The sequence below is a fragment of the Schistocerca cancellata genome, chromosome 4 (genome assembly GCF_023864275.1).
Source record: "Schistocerca cancellata isolate TAMUIC-IGC-003103 chromosome 4, iqSchCanc2.1, whole genome shotgun sequence".
Classification (NCBI taxonomy): domain Eukaryota; kingdom Metazoa; phylum Arthropoda; class Insecta; order Orthoptera; family Acrididae; genus Schistocerca; species Schistocerca cancellata.
This window is the reverse complement of record NC_064629.1, coordinates 693,035,767-693,056,265: the sequence shown is the minus strand read 5'-3', so window position 1 is coordinate 693,056,265 and position 20,499 is coordinate 693,035,767. Positions and strand designations below refer to the sequence as shown.

At 41.9% G+C, this 20,499-nt stretch overlaps 1 protein-coding gene and 1 non-coding gene across 2 annotated transcripts in view; both read right to left on the bottom strand.

Annotated features, from left to right (window-relative positions):
* The window catches only part of LOC126184729 (haloacid dehalogenase-like hydrolase domain-containing 5), a 105,694-nt gene extending 90,279 nt beyond the window's left edge, over positions 1-15,415 (bottom strand). The window contains exons 1-2 of the mRNA XM_049927266.1: positions 15,166-15,415; positions 14,872-15,078 (exon numbers count right to left, since the gene is read on the bottom strand). Of these exons, the coding sequence (XP_049783223.1) occupies positions 14,872-15,078; positions 15,166-15,210 (252 nt within the window). The 5' untranslated portion in view covers positions 15,211-15,415. The remainder of the gene's footprint in view (positions 1-14,871; positions 15,079-15,165) is intronic.
* On the bottom strand, positions 8,821-8,895 carry Trnat-ugu (transfer RNA threonine (anticodon UGU)). The gene has a single exon. It is a non-coding gene; the product is annotated as a tRNA-Thr (tRNA).
* Positions 15,416-20,499: the final 5,084 nt, after the last annotated feature.

Below are 20,499 nucleotides of genomic sequence, written 5' to 3'. Positions count from 1 at the left end.
GACTCTCCTCACACTTGTTGATAGCAAACAGGTCAGACAACACATCATCCCAAATTACAGTCAGGGCAGTGGCATACACAAATACAGCAGTGTGCTAAGCAGACAGTACGCAGTGTTAAATTATGTCACATAAGCTGCAGGCCTGCCCGTCTTGATGCAATGTGTTTCCATTGAGGTAATGTACAATCAGTCTGTTTGCAAAAGCAAAAGTCCCACAAGCAGTATGTTCCTTAGTCCAAATATCAGTCTATGAAAGCCAACGCCGTACTTTCAAAGTCAGCTACTGTTAGTCATAGTGCCACGTCAAGGTTGTAGAATTCTCAGAACTCTTCTCCTATTCACCGATAAGCAAACAAACTTTTTGTCATTTTGCAGATTGCTAATCGCAACATGGCATGTAGTTACTTTCAGGAGTCTCAGTGATAATTTTGAACAGCACATGTATCAACTGTGAGGAAAGACTACATCGTGCAAGTCACAGACAACTCTCTCAGCTTACAATGTACATTGACACCCCAGTTCTTGGTGTTTGCCGCCTGCCTGCTGCTTTTCCCAATGTCACGAAGACAGTATTGGGTTCAAAAGACAGTCAAAAAATTTTTGATATGAATTCATTCCATCTTTTCAGGGTGCACGTTAAGGACAATGTACTCTCTGTTAATTCTTCTGTACCTCAAGATAGTGTTTCAAAACATTGTGCAGAATTCAATGAACTTTTTCAAGATAGCCTAGGCAAAGCAACCAATGAAGAAAAATGTGCAACCTTGATTTTATTGGGCATGGCCTGTCCCTCAGGCTATCAGAAATCAAGTAAGGCAAACATTGTTGAATTGGCAGGACAAAGGTGTAATTGCTCCAGTAGCAGGCAGTCGGTGAAAATCTCCTCTTTCAGTCATCAGGAAACTGTATCGAAACGTGAGATTTTTTGCTGATTTCAAATCAATTGTGGGTCCCTGAACAGCAATTAACTCATTTCTATTACCACAGATTGATGAACTGATGGATACGCTAGGAGCTGCTTGCTTCTTCTCTGCAATGGATATACGGGATGCCTATTTGTACATTCCGCTGAATGGACAGGCTCAACATTTTTTTGTGACCAATATACATGTAGGGCTATTCTAGCTTTTGCATTTGCCCTTTGACAGTGCTTCAGCACCTGCTATTTACCAGAGATATCTGTATCGGCTGACTGCTAAGTGCCTTTGTGCACAAACTATTTAGATGGTAATGTGGTTTTTGGATGTTGTCCCGGTGAACATCTTCCTAATCTGACAAGTTTATTTCAAGTTCTCTCTGCTGATGGTCTCAAGTGCAACAGACTTCTTTCTCTCAAACTGAAATCCAGTGCAATACCTAGGCCATCTCATCAATGCTCAGGTCATCCATCCTCCCCAGTCTCAATTAACTGCAATTTGTGACCTCCCAGTGCCTTGTAACATAAGTGAATTCCACGCTATACTAGAAAAATGTTCCTTTTGTACGAACTCAGCAGTGTCAAATTTCTTATCAGTGATTGAAGGGAGCTTTTTTGAGTGATAGTTGTTTGCTTCATTCTTACCCCGCTAAGCCAGACATGCTAGCAGCCGATGCTTCCTCGTATGGGACTGATGCAGTGTTCTCACACAGAATTGGCTATAAGGTCGAACCAATTCCTTTTGCATCCTGGCTCTTGACCAAGGCTCAGTGCAATTATTATCAGCTAGAGGTGGTGGCTCTTGCCATTATCTAAGCTGTGAAAAAATTCCACCTGTACCTTTATGGATGGAAGTTCCACTTAGTGACAGATCACAAGCCACTGATGTTGTTGTTCAGTCCTTCCAAGCCAGTTCCTCCATGCACTGTGTAAAAGCTGCAATTCTGGTCTTTGATTTTTATCAATTTACCACTATGAAATCATGTACAGATCAACAGCAAGACATTCCAAAGGACACACCCTCACTCAGTTAATAGTCGGCAACAATGAAGTATTTGCTGCATCTGAAGACTCTTGTTTCCACATTGATGTGCAATCACCATCTATCACCACCGGATCGCACAGGCAATGGCTGTGTATCCCAAACCACAGTTATGCTGCAGTATATCCGCACTGGTTGGGCACATACTATCAAAGCTGTTCACAGTCCTGTGGTTTGCCAATACTTTGCACTTCGGCATATCTTGGCTGAACAATAGGATATCACGCTGTTTCATGCAGATAGTGATCAATAACACATGTTGTTTGTCACAGACAGCATGCCAGGCACGTCAGGTGTGACGGTACAAATCCCCGTTACTAGATGGATGTTTCTAGTATGCAAGGATTGCTTTGTGGAGAGCAAGCGCGCTACACGGCGTGCGATTCGTGGAAGCATGTGCTGTGCCCGCGCGGTATTTGCAACAGTCGGTCTCAGCGGCCGGGCGACCACGTGGCCTGCAGCTTGGGGCGTTGTTTGGTTTTTTGCACATTACGCGAAAACTATGTAACTTACAGTGAAGAGCGATGCGGCAGTGGATTGTGGTCAGAAATATGCACCTTCTGAAAGATCGATAAAAATAGTAAATAACAACTTACAGGGATGAGCGAGCACTCATTAAAAACGTTTCGTCATAGCAGATCCAGTGCCGTAGTCATATAATAAGATTCATAAATAATTAAACCCACAAAGAGCAATAAGCAAAGTTTGAGGGAAAACTGTTTATAAAATTCAATAGAAAATTCATGACGTAAAGAACGGCACTATATAATATTTTGGGTGGCATCACACATATTTTAAACTAGTTAAGTTATAGTATATACTTAACTTGCAAGAGTTTTCATTGTTTGCAAATTATTATTAACATTTATCGCCCATAATTAATTAATTATTATAGATATGAAGATTTTGAACAGCGCAGTGTGTAGATCACTATAGATTACATCTAAAAATGATGCTATATGCAGTTCTATGTTAAAACTTTGCAGCACAGATGTCAACAAACAAATCTGTGCTAAGTGGTGAAATTTTGCAAAAACTAAAACTTGATTTATGGGCAATAGAATAATCCTAGAAATTAATGTAATATAGTAAATAAGATGTACTCTTTAGCGAGGTTCCAATGGAGTACTTATTTCTGTCGAGGGACGTATGTATCAAAATTTGTAACCTTAACTGGTGAGAGTGGTACTTGCATAACGAGGGGGTTGATGTCGGAGCCTATATAAGCAAGCTGTGTTGCACACTACGCTTACTCGGCCGTTGAGAGCTTGTGAAGAGGCTTCTGTGCTGTGGGCACCATGGGAAGCTAATTGTCATGTGTTGTTATCACAACGCCTGCAGAGTGTCGTGTTCTGCGCCCCACAGCATGGGAAAAAAGTACACGCAGAGGAAACCTGCCGCTACGAAGGGTACTTCGGTTGTGCAACTCACTGAGTCTGCCGACCAAGCAAGGAATTCCCGAGAAGACGAGTCATGGCCTGTCCCCCCTTTGTACGTCAAGTGCAAAGGCTGGTGGACAGTGATGTTCGACACTATGACGAATTGCCCTAAGAATGAGGTGGTCTACGAGTCTGTCGATACAGACTTGCTGATCTGCGTTCGAGCTACAAAAGTGGCCGATCAAGGTCGCTGTGGCCGCCCACATTGTTGACGCGCCGCTGGCGCGTGAGGAGGCACCTTCCATAGGAAGGATGAAGACGACCAAGGCACTCCTCAGGGGGTTGCCTTGGTGCTGTGACGAGGCTGCGGTCAAGGAAGGGCTGCTGCGAGCCGGGTTTTGTAATGCAACCGCAAGGTTGCACAACCGGACCACAAGTCCGGCACCGCTCTCTGCCTTGACCGTGCAAACGGCCGGCGGCAGGAGCGACATCCTTGACTTGCGGAAGTTTCTGGGCTTCCTGGTTACAACAGAAGCTCTCCTGACCGCCATGGACCTCCAGCCCCAGCGCTTCAGGTGCCAGGGCGAGGGCCATGCCGCGAAGTATTGCCGCAATGCAGCGCGGTGCGGTGCGTTAAGTGCTCAGGCGAGCACGACAGCCACGCCTGCAACTGTGGCAGTAATGTTCTGCCGACTTGCATCCGGTGTGGCGGCCTGCACGTCGTCAGCTGGTGCGGTTGCCCGGTTTCTCAAGCCACAACTAGGCCGAAGGCATCGTGGCGTCCGCGGCTGCACCGACGCAGCTGAAGAAGAGAAGACGATGTCGGAAACGACGTAGGGCGCAGACCAGCCCGGCGCAGCTGAGGGACGACGCAGTAGCAGCTCCACCTGCCAGGGGCAGGGACGACCACTCGTAAACGGGCAGTCGGGATGCAGCTCGTGCCCCCGAGAAAAACTGTGGCCTCGAACTCGGCACCGCCGTGAAGGAGGCCACAGCAGCCCTTAAAGCCATCATGGTGGCAGAGGGGGCTGCCTTCGCAGCCGCCGTGGCTGCAGAGAAGGAAGAGGCCTTGAGGCAACTGTGTGCAGTCTTCGCCCAAGGCCTCTGTGCTGCCAAACCTGCGACCTTATCGTGACTGCGTGAGCAAGTGGCATGCACATCTCCGAAGCTCAAGCAGCGCAGCTCACCGAACAAGCAGAGCTGCTCAAGGCTGAGATGCGGCAGGGCTGCGCCATGGAGTAGAGGAGGACGACACCGAATGGCGGCAGGCTGCTGCTGTTCAGCAACCAGCCTGATGAGGCTGTGCCAAATCACTGACGACACGGCGCAGCAGAGGGTGTAATGGCAACGCACGTGTTGCCGCACTAATTTCCTTGTTGCAGGGACGAAGCCACTGCAGCAGGTCCAGGAGAATCCATACAAGCGCAGCTGCAGCAACCGGAACACGCAGTAAGAGAGGAGGAGGAGCAGCAGCAGCTGGCCCAGGAGACGACGTCGGCGCCAGCAGCAGCAGCGCTCACCTCCTTGACAGGACTGATCATTCTATGACAATCTGGCATTGCTTCTATGGTACTGATGCATGATACCCAACTACTAACATAACCTTACCTTGCATGATCTGTTGCAGATAGCAAGAAACTGCTACTGCCCTTACTACCCAACCTGACACTGTCACAGAGGTTTTTTGCCCTTGGCACTTTTTTCCCCCTCTGCCCTTAAAAACTGCTCTTCTTTCAAGCTTGATTCTGTCAAGCTTTTTCAACCACTTCTATCACCCGTATTAATGGGTAACCTTACCCAGATGTACGGTTAACATCGCAGTTCCTCACTCCTGCGATCTCCTCGATTCTAATTACTAACAATGCAGAGGTGACAGTAGACCTTTTGAGTTGGTCACCATGCTTGTGCGAGTGTGGAGGGGCTATCACCTTTAATGCGGCTGGCCAGGGGTCAGTCGTTTTGGAGGGTGGCCCATGTGGTCATTTGAGAATTCTTTTTCACGCTGATTTATTTCGACAAAGAGTATTGTTTAATAGTGCAAGTATATAATTTGGTGAACTGGAAGTGCTACAAGTATTTGTGTGAGTGCGATTTACGAGGTATACGTCGTCGTAAGTGAACATGTGGCGAACTGTGATTTCGCGCCAAAACTGTTAAAACAAAGAGGACAGTGGGACTTCTGGTTCTGTTCAAATTGATTGAATGACTTTCGATTATAGCAGCCTACATTACTGCTACTGGGGGCTTGGAGTCAAATTATTATTAAAGTAAAACTGTAAACCATCTCACCAGTGCTAATTTCATTGTGTGAAAGAAAATGACAACACCGATAAATAGTGATTGAACAGTGTCATGAAAAACTGATTTTAGTATAATAATCGCCTAATTCTTGTTCCCTAGCACAAACTGTACTTATGTCTGAGTGAATAATTAATTCAAAAACTATAACAAATGTGCGGGTGTCGAAGCGTATTAATGCACCAAGTGTGGAAATCATCCCCTGAGACTTACGTGAGAGCCTAAATTTGCAATAACATTTTTTGACAACATTTTGTATACGCACATTCGTGTGAACGCTGCAACTGCACTTCTTTATTTTTACTGCCCCATTGCACAGGTCATAGTTCCAAAGTTGATACCAGACATTAAAAGTACTGCCACCAGAGCCAGCCACACATCAGTCACAGCCACAAACCAATGGAAGCCCTATGGACACACCCCTCTAGGCCAGTGCAAGCAGCGCCCCTAACGAAGTGGATAAGATGTCACCACAGGCTATCATCAGCGCCCACCTGTATTGTGGTCATTGCCTGCTATTCAATCTCACTATATGGACATGCTAAAATGGACTTAACCTGATGATACTCATGATGTTTGTGGGGTGCTCAACATCATGCCCACCATCAGCACCCTAATGAAGTGCCAGCATGCCACTGTCATGGGTGGAGGAGAGTGGGTCGATACAAAAGCTGTCCCACAAGAGGAGTTGCTTAAATGAGTTAAAGGCCCCTAACAATTATAAAATTCTGCCATCTTGATATACTCAGCTATGACACTGAAAATCAAATAATAAAAATGGTAAACTGCCTAGGCTATGTATCCAGTCACAGGACAGTGACCTCTCCTCCCCAGCACATTTCCAAACTTGTGTTACACTGGTGTTGGCATTGGCAAGGATGGTGGGCAGATCTTCAGCCTAATTGATGCTTGTCCCTATGTCAATATATAACACACACATAGCCAAAACATGCTAAACAGAAAGTGGCACACCAAAAACTTCACAGAGTGGTGGGGATCTTCTAGCCAGAGGAAATATCCATGTGTTGATGGACAATGAAGTACACCATACCCGCATGGTCAATTTGAGTCACCACAGTTTGTCACTCATCACTTCCAACCATTTGCTTACCCTTAGATGCATTCTTCTTCTGTCAGACAATGAGATGTCAGCATGCACAGAAATGGCACACTGACATACAACACCATCTCTACATGTTTCTTTGGTTGTTTTGTGGGCCGTGCTGTTTCCCTGTATCCCAATGTGCACAGGTACCTGGCAAAAGACTACCTTCTTGTCTCTGGGTTGGATCTGTTATAGGGTGTCACAGAGGACATGAATCAACTGGTTTACTGGATCATGCGGTGGACCACTTTTAGCACACTCAACAAGTCAGAACAAATGAGAAACTTTGTACTTTGATGCCACCAAATCCACTCCAGTACCATCCGTCATATTGCTGCATAGTTCCTTATCATAATTTATAAATTATTCAAGAACATATATTTGGAGGACCCTATCAGGAAAACAGCTGAACAGCTTAGCAACTGAGTGCACTCCCTTGTTGGAATCCGTAAATATATACAACAAGAAAACTGTGTTATGTATTTAAAATCTAAGAAAACATATTTGTAAAACAGTAATCTGGAGTACACATTATCTTGTACTGTGTCAGGCATCAAATCACTTTGGGCATCTGAATACACCAAAGCAGCCATTTGTTCCATTTGTGACTGAATATTCAGAGGCCTGATATATCCAGATATGCAAGGAAGTGGGTAGAATGAAATCAAAATGGCTTGGACGCACGAGGTCAATTCCTGAGCAGCCGCTCAAAGTTGAGATGGACTGCCACAATAAATGCCAATGACTGAGGTAACGCTAAGATTTCTTGGGCCTGTCGCACCACAAGGTGGTGCCGCCACACCAGGAGTGGTTCTACTGATGCATTTCAGAATATTCAATGATTTGATGTTCTTCATCTGCAGGCCTTTCAGGTACATACATGTCCAATGTCAGGCCCAATAAGTCCACATTGTCCTTAAAATTTAAAATACTTTCCCCTATCATGAGTTCAGGTGCTTAAAACCTCAATAAGCCTGATTAAACCTGACAAATAGCCTTCTCTAGTGTGATCCTAAAACCAGTTTTAGTGGTTAAAGTTTCCAGCCTCCTGATGGTCATTGCCACTGTATGATCGGAGGAACAGCAGATCACAAAGCCACCACGAAGTTGGAGAAGGATGTTGTACCTCCAAGTGGTGTCATACACCTTCTCAAGGTCAAATATACACCGACTAAATGGTTTTGGCAAAAGACACAACTCCTGTACTATCGTCTCCAGTAGAATTAAGTTGTCATGGACAGAATGACTGCACCTGAGACTGCACTGGGAATAGCACAGGTGACATAAGGATTCAAGAAGCTAGATGATGCACAAGGTGACCAATCACTCGAGAGTCTTATCCATATTACTGGTAAGGCTACACTTTAGTAACTGCTAGGGTTGATACGATCCTTGACTGGCTTCCAGAAGAGAATTAATATTTCCTCCTTCCAAGTGGCAGTGTACTGTCCACCGCACCTAGTCTGTCTAAAACAAGATAGGAACTTGCCTTTGAGTCCAGGGCAAAGATAACAGAGCATGGCATAATGAGTCTGACCCATCACTGGAGCAGTGCCTCTGGCTGTGGATAGAACAGACTCCATTTCCCACATGGAGAACAGAAGATTGTGGATCCCCTCATTTTATGAGGAGGAGCAAAGCCTTCTCATCTCTACAATTCTACAGAATGTCTGGAACTCAGGAGCTTGTCTGGATGACACCGTAACGGTAACAAAGTGTTCGGCTAAAGCCTGAGTAATGTCTCTAGGTGCATCCATCGATAAACCATTTCTCAACATGGCTGTGAGGGAAGTTTCAGTGACTATGCCTGAAATCCTCCTTATTGATTCCTAAACTTGTGTAATGGAAGTTGTCTGATTGACAGAAGTTCTAAATTCCTTCCATGAGTTCCTGTTCCATTCTTTTATCATGTATCTTGCTTGTGCTCTCACAGAACTGAAGGACCAAAGGTTTTCTGTAGTTGGATGGCATTTGATTTTACACAAAGCTGTGCACCTGGCTCTGATTACTGAGCAACACTCATCATCCCTAGCTGCAAACAGGCGTTGATGTACTTCATTGGGGACATGTTGAAAATGTGTGCCCCAACCGGGACTCGAACCCGGGATCTCCTGCTTACACGGCAGACGCTCTATCCATCTGAGCCACCGCGGGCACAGAGGATAGTGCGTCTGCAGGGACTTATCCCTTGCACGCTCCCTGTGAGATCCACATTCCCAACATGTCCACACCACTACATTCGTAGTGCGCCTAATAGACATTTGCCCATCATACTCATTACTCGTGGCAGATAAATCTACCAAGTCTCGTACGAGTTCAGGCATAGCGCGTGCATTCGCACAAGAAGGTCAATGGCCAGGAAGCCATATTTTAACTATATATGACGGTAGTATCTGTTCCCGAAAGAACAGTTACCGTGGATGACCATGCAGCTTTGCTAGAAATGAAATGATAATTAAATGGACACCCTAGTGGATCTCACGGGGAGCGTGCAAGGGATAAGTCCCTGCAGACGCACTATCCTCTGTGCCCGCAGTGGCTCAGATGGATAGAGCATCTGCCATGTAAGCAGGAGATCCCGGGTTCGAGTCCCAGTCGGGGCACACATTTTCAACATGTCCCCAATGAAGTACATCAACGCCTGTTTGCAGCTAGGGTGTCCATTTAATTATCATTTCATTTCTAGCAAAGCTGCATGGTCATCCACGGTAACTGTTCTTTCGGGAACAGATACTACCGTCATATATACTCATCATCCCCCCAAGGGACAGGCTGTCATTCGACGTGATCACTAAACAGAGGAATAGAATCTGTGGCAGCTCATTGGATCTCACATATGATATGGTCCATCATCTCCTGGACACAATCCTTTTGTTTCAAAATGGCTTGCTGACTGTACTGCAGCAACTTTACCCTTTGAACCATTCACCTTTGCAATCTCCTGACCACCACCATCCAAGTCAGCAGAAGAATCCATGCCAGAAAGTGGTCACTGGACTGCAAATCTGTGGCCACTTCCCACTAAACTGAGTCTGTAATAGTTGGGGAGCAAAGGCAAAGGTCAATGGCTGAAGACGACCCTGTAGCTGTGGAAAAGTGTAGCATCTGACTTAGAGTTCAAAGGGCTGATATTCTTTGAATGGACAAGGTACTCTATACTTTGAGCCCTGGAGCAGAGGGTAGTCAAGCCCCACAGCACATTGTCTGCACTGAAGCCTCCATGAGGAGGAATGGTTGAGGAAATACCCAGAAGAGTTCTGTCAGTGTACCTGCAGCCAACAGATCACAGTGTGGAAGATATAAAGAATACACAGTGATTTTAGTTGGTGTGAGAACTTCCACTGCAACTACTTGTCTGACCTTGGTAAGAGGAACAGCAGAAGAGTGACATCTGTCATCAATGAAAACAGGCATCCCACCCTTATCCCTGCCTTCCTCGTATGATCGACATTCCCATAGGGCTGGTAGCCCCTAGCAGGTGAGTTTGTGACTAAATTGAGTTTCTTGTACACAGATCTCTCCTGGACCAAGAGTTACAATTCTTCCAAATGCAGCTGGTATCCATTTAACCTCCACTGCAATACAGAAGTCCCTGTGGGAGCCTGTGATTAGCGATGGTTGTCCTTTCTCTTCTCCCACAGTGGTGATGCTTTACCTGAGAGTTCAGAGGGGTGCATTAGATGGTGTCTGGGTCTCTGGTTCCCCTATACGGATATCAATACCCTTGACAGTGAAATCACCATTGGAAAGGGTGACTGCTCACTGATATGATGGTTTAGCTGCCACTTTCTTTGATTTTGAATGGCTTTTTATTTGGCATTTTTCCTCACAGGCAGCACTGATTGTGTGGGTAGAGGGGATGGCTTAGTGAGTCTCTGATGTGTGCAGTGGTACGAAGATGATGTTCCAAGTCCTTTGCTGAAAGCTTTCAAATGGGTTCAGAGTCACGTGCAGCTTCCACCCCACCCCCCTCTCCCTTGGGCAAATTATTACTTTCCTGGTTACAAACAGCACACTTACTGCTCCATACTGCTTTATCATGGAGCAGTTTATAAATTTCAGAGGACGTGCTCAGAAGTTGCCTGATTCATGAGCTGGACCTTCAGAATTTCCATATAGACAAGGTTTCTATCAATTTTCATGACTTTTTCAGCCCTTTTCCGTAACATCTTTAGTTAAAAGCAAGACTTCTCGAAAATAAAATAACAAAAACATTTTTAATGAGCCCAAAAGCCAGTTGATGGCTGAATTCTTTTATCACTTAAACTGTATATCAATATGAATAATTTAACTATATATAACTTGTACTACCATATATCATTCATCAAATGTTATAGAAACATTCAACTCTCACCTAGGATGGGTCATGATTATTTTCAGATATACTTATCATTACATCAGTTAAAATAAAAATTGTTTTAACATAGTAATGTAGTCAAAACTTACATTTTTTCTTAAGATAACAATTATGAAAGTATAAAATTGACGTCAAATGTTAAATTTAACAGTAACAACTGTTTGTTAATAGAAAAGCCTCTCAACTGTAGCATTTCCATGAAACATGCATAACAGCTTTTGTACGAACTTAATGAAGACAAGGTTTGCACTTTGCAAATTCCTCAGAAAGTGATCGTTTGTCCTCCTTAAGATTGAACCGTTTCAGCTGTTTTACAGAATATTCCCCAAATTTAAAATACTCTCTCTTCACTATGTCAGCTACTGAGGAGTCATGTTACTATTTCATTACTCTCATGACCATCTGTTCATTTTCACTACCTTTTCATGACCAGTAGACATTCCGACATATCCTTCCCATTACATGTTATGGTAGTATGACCAAATCTTTTGCATTCAAAGCACTGTATTGGGCTGGGAACAAATGGTCAAACCTTAATACAGATATAACCTGCAAGAATATGTTCATTTACTTCTGGAGTGTTGAAGATTAAAATGTGCTGTTGACTCTCCTTATGTAGTTCTGCTCTTCTGTGACATCCATGTTTTTCCATTCTTCACATAATTCCTCCGTGTCCATCTCCATTATACTGGAGCAGGTAACCAAACCTTTACTGAAGTTAAGGGTGTCATGTTGTTCAGCCACAAAAGGGTAGTCACCTAAGGCCTTGCATCCTAGAAGCTTACCTACCTAGTGCGACGTGGCAGTTTCAGCTATAAGTGCTCCATTGTGAAGTCGTTTAACACTTTTTTAAGGACCCAGTGGTAACTCGCAACTCCTTGTGAATATAGAAAGAGAAGATCTTTTGAAATGTTCCCTCTGCTCTGTTGATCATGATGAAAGTTTTAGAACAGACTAATAGCCTGTTACTACAATTCTGAGACTACTACTCAGGCAGACTGACCACCTGTGCTGCATACATGATTAATGGAATAGAAAAGGTCGTCCAGGAGAAATGATTTTAAATTAGAAAATTACACTTAAAACTTGCTTTTCTACCTGTCAGACATTTTATGTAATCAATTCATAACTTATCTTCTCCCGGGAGAAATCATTAGATTCGGTGATTCCCACTGGCTACCATATACTGAATTGCTACAACCACCATCAACAAATTACCAACATCCCCACACAATGCAAGAGCTGCACATCACTGTAAGTGCAATTTTGCCTGCCATTGCCTTCCTCTGACCTTCAAACTTGTTTACCCATCTGATCATAGGTCACAATTTGACATTTTTCACATTAACAACGATTGCCAAAAGTGAAAGAAGTAATAAGTGACAGATAAAAATCTTAGGTCTGACTGGGGATGGAACCCTAAACATTTGGACCTAGAATAAGCTTTAAGAAGATCTTCGAGCCAAATATACCTGGAACCAAGGTGAAACAGAATTCCTGCTCTCCACATAAGATTTGCAAATAATATTGCTGTCACTACTGATACTAGCAGTGAAAAGAATGATTATAATAGACAGCCTAAATATTTAACAAATTTGAAACAGTTTGAACTTAAAATAGTAAAAAAGATAGTAGGCAAATCATAGATGACAAAGTTACTCAATATCAAAACTGAATGAAGTAAAATACAAAGAGTTGACACATTTAGTTAATAACCACATTAATTACAGAAGATAACACTTGCTGCAATTAAATCAAAAACAGAAACACAGATCAGAAGGCGTTTTATTTAAGAAAGATAGCAATTAGCAAACAAGTCATTTAGTAAAATATAATTTGTCACGATGTTCATCTGCAATGGGCTCTTGCACGCATCTGAAAGCCACTGAATGCCAAAAAAGTACTTGGAAACAACTGAAATGTGGCTTTGGAGAATGCTATCTTGAACCAGATGCACAGAAGCAAAATTCAATGACAATGTTTTGAAAGAAATCAATTATGGAACTTCATAACTATTTATGGAATATACTGGATGAAAAGAAATTGTAAATAAAATCAGTGGGCGGACAAGAAAGAAAATGAAAGACACAGATCTACTGGAGGTAACAATGTGTAAAAATTATCAAGGAATGAAGACAACACAAAATTGAGAAAAGTGGCTGCACTTATAAGACACAGCCTTTGGACATTAAGGTTTCTCTCCAAATGTAAACCACATAGTCTCACTAACAGGTGGAACTAAGTACTGGTCACACACAGTAATGGTTAGCAAAATACTCTGCAGTTAATAACTAACAATAAGGTTAGCACATGTTAACCCTAGAAGTGTACACCAGGGTCAGACTGACCACAGAGTTTACTTTGTTTGTTACTGTGCATGTGCCATCACACAAACAGTCTGCTGTCACCAATGTAAATTCAGCATTGAGTGAGACCTAGTAGAGGACAGACATTCACTGTTGTGAGACTTTGTTATTTAATTAATTTGATAGAAATGCTTTCTGAAGGGTCACTGTGACCCTGTGTAACTGTCCTATCTCTGGATATTAAGGACATTTATGTGAAAATGACGCGCAGAAGGGACATTTTACTAACAGGGGATGCCATACAGGAAGCATTATTAAAGAAATTCAATCATCATCCTGATGAAAGTGATGGTGAAGCTGGTGCTCCTGCAGCAGTCATAACGACAAAACTAATCAATCTGCAGAATCTTCAGACAGTGATGAAGAAAGTACAGCCATCCGAGATAAGAACTGTCATTGCTGTAACAGGGCTCTCGCTAACAGAAGATATCGTCCAGTTGCCAATATCATTGTAGTCCATATTCCAAGAGTGTGGAAATAATGAAAGAATGTATCTGTGAATAAATGAATTAAACGAACAGCATCTCCATTGAATTAAACTACAAATAAAGTATTTAGATACGGATTACTCTCAAGATTCACCATTGAAAAAAATCCTTCATGACCGTTTGTACAGTTTCGAATTTTGGATACATTAATACCAACATCGACTGAGAAAGTACATGGCAGAGGTGAAATAAAATGCACTTAGTACAGGAGCGACCAATTTCATTACAAAATATTTTATATTCGGTTAATGTCTCCATCAAATAACTGAGAGCCAATGTGATCCTTGTGTACAACTGGTGTGACAGCTTCAAAGGTGTACACTACTAGGGTTAACTTTGACACACATGGTCACGCAAAAACCGCAAGTTGCAAAAGTTCACTTGTTCCAGGTATGATACTGTGGTTATGCACTTGAATTAATGTTGATATACTCAACTGCTGTTCATCTTACGGATAATTTTCACTACTTGTATTCGCACCTCAAAACTAAATATCATTGTTGTAGTAACTGAAGAAGAATTACTGCAAGTATTAAAAATATAACAAAACGTCCCACTGCAATTTATTTATCTCATTTGACCGTTCTAAGCAACAGTACACGATGATCTCTCTCTGTACTACCTCCACAAAACAATAAGGCCTAATGTCTGTTTATTTAGGGGACAACAACGTAATTCATTACAAGTGTATTAATAATGATGCTAAAACCTTAGAGCTACGCAACAGGGCAATCTACACAAAACCAGCATTATGATGTACAACACCTACATATGTACCCAAAGACAGGCTTTCAAGGACATAACGTTCGTTTACTGATATAAAATATACGAAATAAATATCATACACTTTAGTTTCGTTTTTCACACTACATTCAGTTTAAGCACGATTATCTGAATTACATTTGTGGCGAAATACTTACATTTAACTCCAGCCAGTTCGTAAGGTGTCCGGCCTTAGTACTTTTAAGGCAGTTCCCTGCGTTGGTCACAAATACAATTGGAACTTTTAGTTTCTTTCGTTCATCACATAGTTTATTGAAAGCGGCTTTCGCTGCTGGCAGCACATTTCTTCCTCTAGTTATTACACCGTCTATATCACATATTATTCCAAATTTTGGTTTTTTAGACTGCAAAGTAATGGCATAACATCTGTCGTAACATATTTCCGTACATTTTAAAAAATTATAAAACTATCGCACACGCTGCAAACTTACATCACTTCCGGGTAATACTCTGCTTAAATTTCGCAGAAACTTCATTTTCTAAATACTATATGAATCTTTCACTAACACACTCTCCGACCAGCAACAAACAGTAACAGCCCCCAATTATGACGGCAAAGATAACCATTGTAGCCTTGCAAAGACTTTCGCATCACCATTTTGTTGTCAAGCACACAACCACAAAAGATAATGAACACGTGTACACGATTCAAATAAACAACCCGCTTCATACAACTCATCCAAACAACATAGCAAAACACTATCCCTTCTGAGACAAAGAACTTTGTAAATATATTGTGATGTAATATCGATAATCATAGGTGTAACAGGACATATGGGTTCGTTTCTAACTTCTTATTCTTATAGAATAATCTTGGTTTCTATGACGTTGCAGTGATCATATGCATATATAAAAACTATTTTTGCAGAGACGTCAGCGATCATCTGAAATACTATAACTCCTTATTTATAATGAACAACTTCATAAAGTCGACTTATTATTGATATGAAACACATATAAAAGAAATTTACGGTCATTAATAAAATATGGATTATAACCATGTTAACCCCTAACTCACGAGACGACTTTTCTGTATCGAGGTGGGGTCTCTGGAACCCCTATGTTTAAATCGAGATTTAAGGCACAAATCATTTGACATTTTTAATTTATGCAATGTAACATTTATTTTAACAATTATTTAAGTGTTGTTTAAATGCTTCTAGTTTATTTTATTGCACTAAACAAAGCCTGCAGCATTTTACTATTTATCACACAAAGCACGTAATTTTGTGTGGTTCTTTTAAATAGTACTCATAAATGGACTGTTAGAGTACTGAATTTTACATTCTGAAAAATTATACAAGCTCTGTAGCAAATAAATTTCCGAATGAAACTAAATTCCAGAGTTTCAATTTGCGCATAAAAATTCCACCCGCTAGATACATAAAGAAAGTTTGTCAAACTGACTTTCATTGCTGGGAACTACATTTTTATCACCACTCAGAACACATTCCATTTTAACAGACACTTTAAGTATTTCATTGAAGAAATAGACAGATCCTCATCACAACTTTCCTGAAGTTCTTCTTCTGAATGATACTTTTGTTCGATAACAGAATTGTGATAACTGGCTAATGTAAAATCGTCATCTTTTTCGCGTCTTTCTTGATCCATATCACTGACACCTTCCTCCATAGACCGACTAACAATTTCATCAAACTCGGGAAAGTTAAAAATAACACATTTGTGCCAACACATTTTGAACTATACAGTACCATTCTGAAATTTTTTGGAAATTTGTGGTAAGTTCCTATGGGAAAAAAACTGGTAAGGTCATTGGGCCCTAAGCTTACACTTATTTAATCTAACTTAAAATAACTTAGGCTAAGGACAACACACACACCCATGCCCAAGGGCGGATTTGGATCTCCGACGGGGATAGCTGCACAAACCGTGGAAGGTGCACCAGACCACAAAGGCTACCCCGTGCAGCACCGTACTGAAAAAAACAAATATGTAGTTCATGAGGCGTATTCTAGGAGACTCCAACACCTATCAACAACTCGTGTTAACAATAAACACAGAAGGCGATAACGCAACCGACAACAAAACATCACAGGCTTGGCAATTTAAGGAGGGTTGGGAGAGTATAGAAGCATTCAACCACAACTGGCCTTGGAGAGCGAGTTCGAGAATTTTCGGGCGGTCTGAGAGACCACACCTCGTGAATTATGGGTTATGTATCCAACACTAGCGTGACCGGCACTTGGATGGGTGACCATCCAGGCCGCCATGCACTGTTGCCATTTTTCGGGTTTCACTCAGCCTCGTGATGCCAATTGAGGAGCTACTCGACCGAATAGTAGCGGCTTCGCTCAATAATACCATCATAACGACCGGGAGAGCGGTGTGCTGACCCCACGCCCCTCCTATCTGCATCCTCATCTGAGGATGACACGCCGGTCAGATGGTCCCGGTAGGCCACTTGTGGCCTGAAGACGAAGTACTTTTATCCAACACTACAACCACATTAATATGTGGGTTGCAAACCAAAATATCTCCTTTGCCACAGTTAAATCCTTATATACTGCATAAGCACTCAGTTCTTGCTCTTTCCGTGTGTTACTAGTATTATACTTACGAGTTATGACACATGTCTTGCTGTAGGTAGCTATGATATTTCCCTTTCATGTGTGTTAAGCTCTGCATAGAAAACAATCACGCGAGAGTCATAATTTGAAGTTCTCTGTAACTGGGATTGGAATGAGGTTTGGGTGCTGTACCACATAAGATCCTCACTGCAATCCATTGTAATTTAAATACAGGCCTATTCCTTTCATAGCTGAAAGTAGTCCTATGGAGATATATCATGTCTGACTGTGAATCAAGACATAATAAACAAGTGTGAGCAGAAGAATAGCACTGGTAACACGAAGGTGTAGCTACACCTGTACTAATTTTACCTAAAATTTTCTCTGTATGAATATCCCAAGACAATTTTAAATCATTTGTTATCCCAAGAAAATTAACAGCACGTAAGTCTGGTTTCATTAGGGTGCTGTAATTGGAGATTTTCTGTTGACAAAACTCAAGTAATGGGAAGTCATCAATACAGGCCTATACAATAAATAAATTATGACATGTCCAATACTCTCAGTTGAAACCAGTCACAAACCACTGCCAAAGAATCGATATCACATATATTACATAGGGTACAGGAAAAATGCCGCATTTGGCAGCTGGTATGCGATTCTTCGTCCCAGATCAAGATAAAAATTTATGTAGCAAAACCTATTCCTGCCATTTTGTTTAATAGAAATACCATTTAAAAAAACGAGGCTCTGACATCGCTGCAACTGCGTGCAGTGTGGCCAAAAATAGATAGCATGAACTCTGCACTGTGCTGGAGCTGTCGCATTAGCTCAGTGAGAACCGGTGGAGTAGATCAGCACATTCGGTCAGAGGGTTAGCACGGATCAACAATGAACTTGAATGGACGTTATATGATGTAAACCCCTAACAAAGGCAGCAAGCCATAACGAACAAAATGAGAGTAAGATGAGCGTAAGAGAATAATTAAAGTAAGACGAATATGCAGACTCGTGGATTTAGAGACTTGTTCGCACCAAACAGTTTTTTTTTTTTCAGTTAAAGCATCAAACTATATCCAATATACACCTCCACAATGCGGTATCTTATGTATTTGTTTCTGTTACTGTTGCCTTTATTTAAGACATAACATGAACTTCTTACAGACATAAACGACCACTTTATTTCGTCCATGACACAAATAAAGCCAACAGAAAATAATAGTGATACAGTAACATCGTCTGTATTCCATGAGGTACATAAAACACAATAGGTAGGCTATACTAGATTTCACATTACGCTATACACAATAATTTCATTCTCTATGTTTCATGTCCAGATTTATCTTCACAGAGCCAGTACATACATAAACAAGAAATATTCACTTTAGAGGAGATGTTGAAAGCGACCACCTTGCATTTACAAACACTTCCACAGTCACTGGATCATAGCTTACTGAACCCTACGCAACACACCCTGCATCCAGCGTTGCCAAAGCGCCATGCATGCAAACAATTAGGTAGTGTACATCCGTGGGTGGAGCCGGCCGAAGTGGCCGAGCGGTTAAAGGCGCTACAGTCTGGAACCGCACGACCGCTACGGTCGCAGGTTCGAATCCTGCCTCGGGCATGGATGTGTGTGATGTCCTTAGGTTAGTTATGTTTAAGTAGTTCTAAGTTCTAGGGGACTTATGACCACAGCAGTTGAGTCCCATAGTGCTCAGAGCCATTTTGAACATCCGTGGGTGGATTACTATTAATCTCTTCCGTCTAGTGTCCCCGCAAATAAATATCTAGTGGATTAAGGTCAAAGGAAGATGAAAGCCAGAATATTGGACCTTCATGATAAGTTCATTTGCTTGGAAACGCTTCATTTAAATACTTGAGCACATCATTCATTCCAATGTGCGTCAGTGCACCACCATGCTGAAACCAAAGCTGTCATCAAACACTAAGGTGAGCGTTTTTTAATGTGCCAGGAAAAGACTTGTAAGGAAACGGACGATACAGGGCCGCATTCAACTCGACTGGCAATAGATAAAGACTCAAAAGCACTTCTCCCACGATTTCAGCCCACAGGTTTACGCCTAAGCATGCCTGAAAGCCATATTCACAGATGATGTGTGTTGGGTTCCGATCAGTAATGGCTGTTGTGGAGGCTGAAAATACCTTCAAGAGTAAAGCTAGATTCGTTAGTTCTTATCACGTTATTTATAAAAATTTATATAAATTATTTATATACATGTTTGTTATCTTCCACTTGACGCAAAAACCAGCCACAAAACTTTTCCTCGTCGAATTCAGTCTTCTGGTCATTGGTGTTGAGTTAACATGTAATGATATGAATGCAGTTCTTCATTGTACAATACTTCAACAATCAGTCCTTGAGATGTCGGGAACTGCTTTGCAATATCATGGATACTTCACTGAGGTCACTGATGAATGATTTCAAGAATCAAATTTTTTGTTTGTGGAGTAAGTCTAGTCCTTGAACGACCTCTGTCCGTTACTTATGGATGAATGTTGCTGGTTTCCCAAAGGCGTTACTCCAGGTGACAAAAATATTCTTATCGGAATGGTGCCTTTGAGGGTACTGTGCAGCATACACACAAGCAGCAGTGGCAGCTTGGTTATCAGATGCATACAGCACCAAAAGAATGTAAATGTATCCATCATTTGTGCAGTCAGGAAGCTTCTCTAAATGAACTTGACAGGACCACTTATGGTAGTGAACTGTGCAGTTAATAGAAACATGCATGCAATTCAATGGATCCCACTACCATGTTATCAGCCATTGACAAAACGATGTCCTACTTATAAACGACAAGAAATAGGGAACAGACATCAAAAGAAAAAAAACCTTGAAACCTTGTAATGATTCAAACCATAGCTTCGTGGTGGATGTGGGTTTAATGGCCCAGTATCCTACTCAGAAAGGTATGATGGCTGGTATGGTAGTGTGGGGTGATACATGTTCCCCTGTACATTCCGATACATTGCATGATGAAACACTGTTGTGCATTCCTCATTTTCATACATGTGTATTCAAAATGCACCTCCCCTAATTTTGTTAGTAAACTTTTGTGTTGAATCTGTATGAGAAATCGCAAGCCGACTTCCAAGTGTAGCATTTTCTCTTCATTCCATATATTACAAAAATTAATGTACATTTGTATGCGTCTACATTCCACATCTCCTCCCAAACAACTGGATCCATTTCAACTAAACTAGGGACAC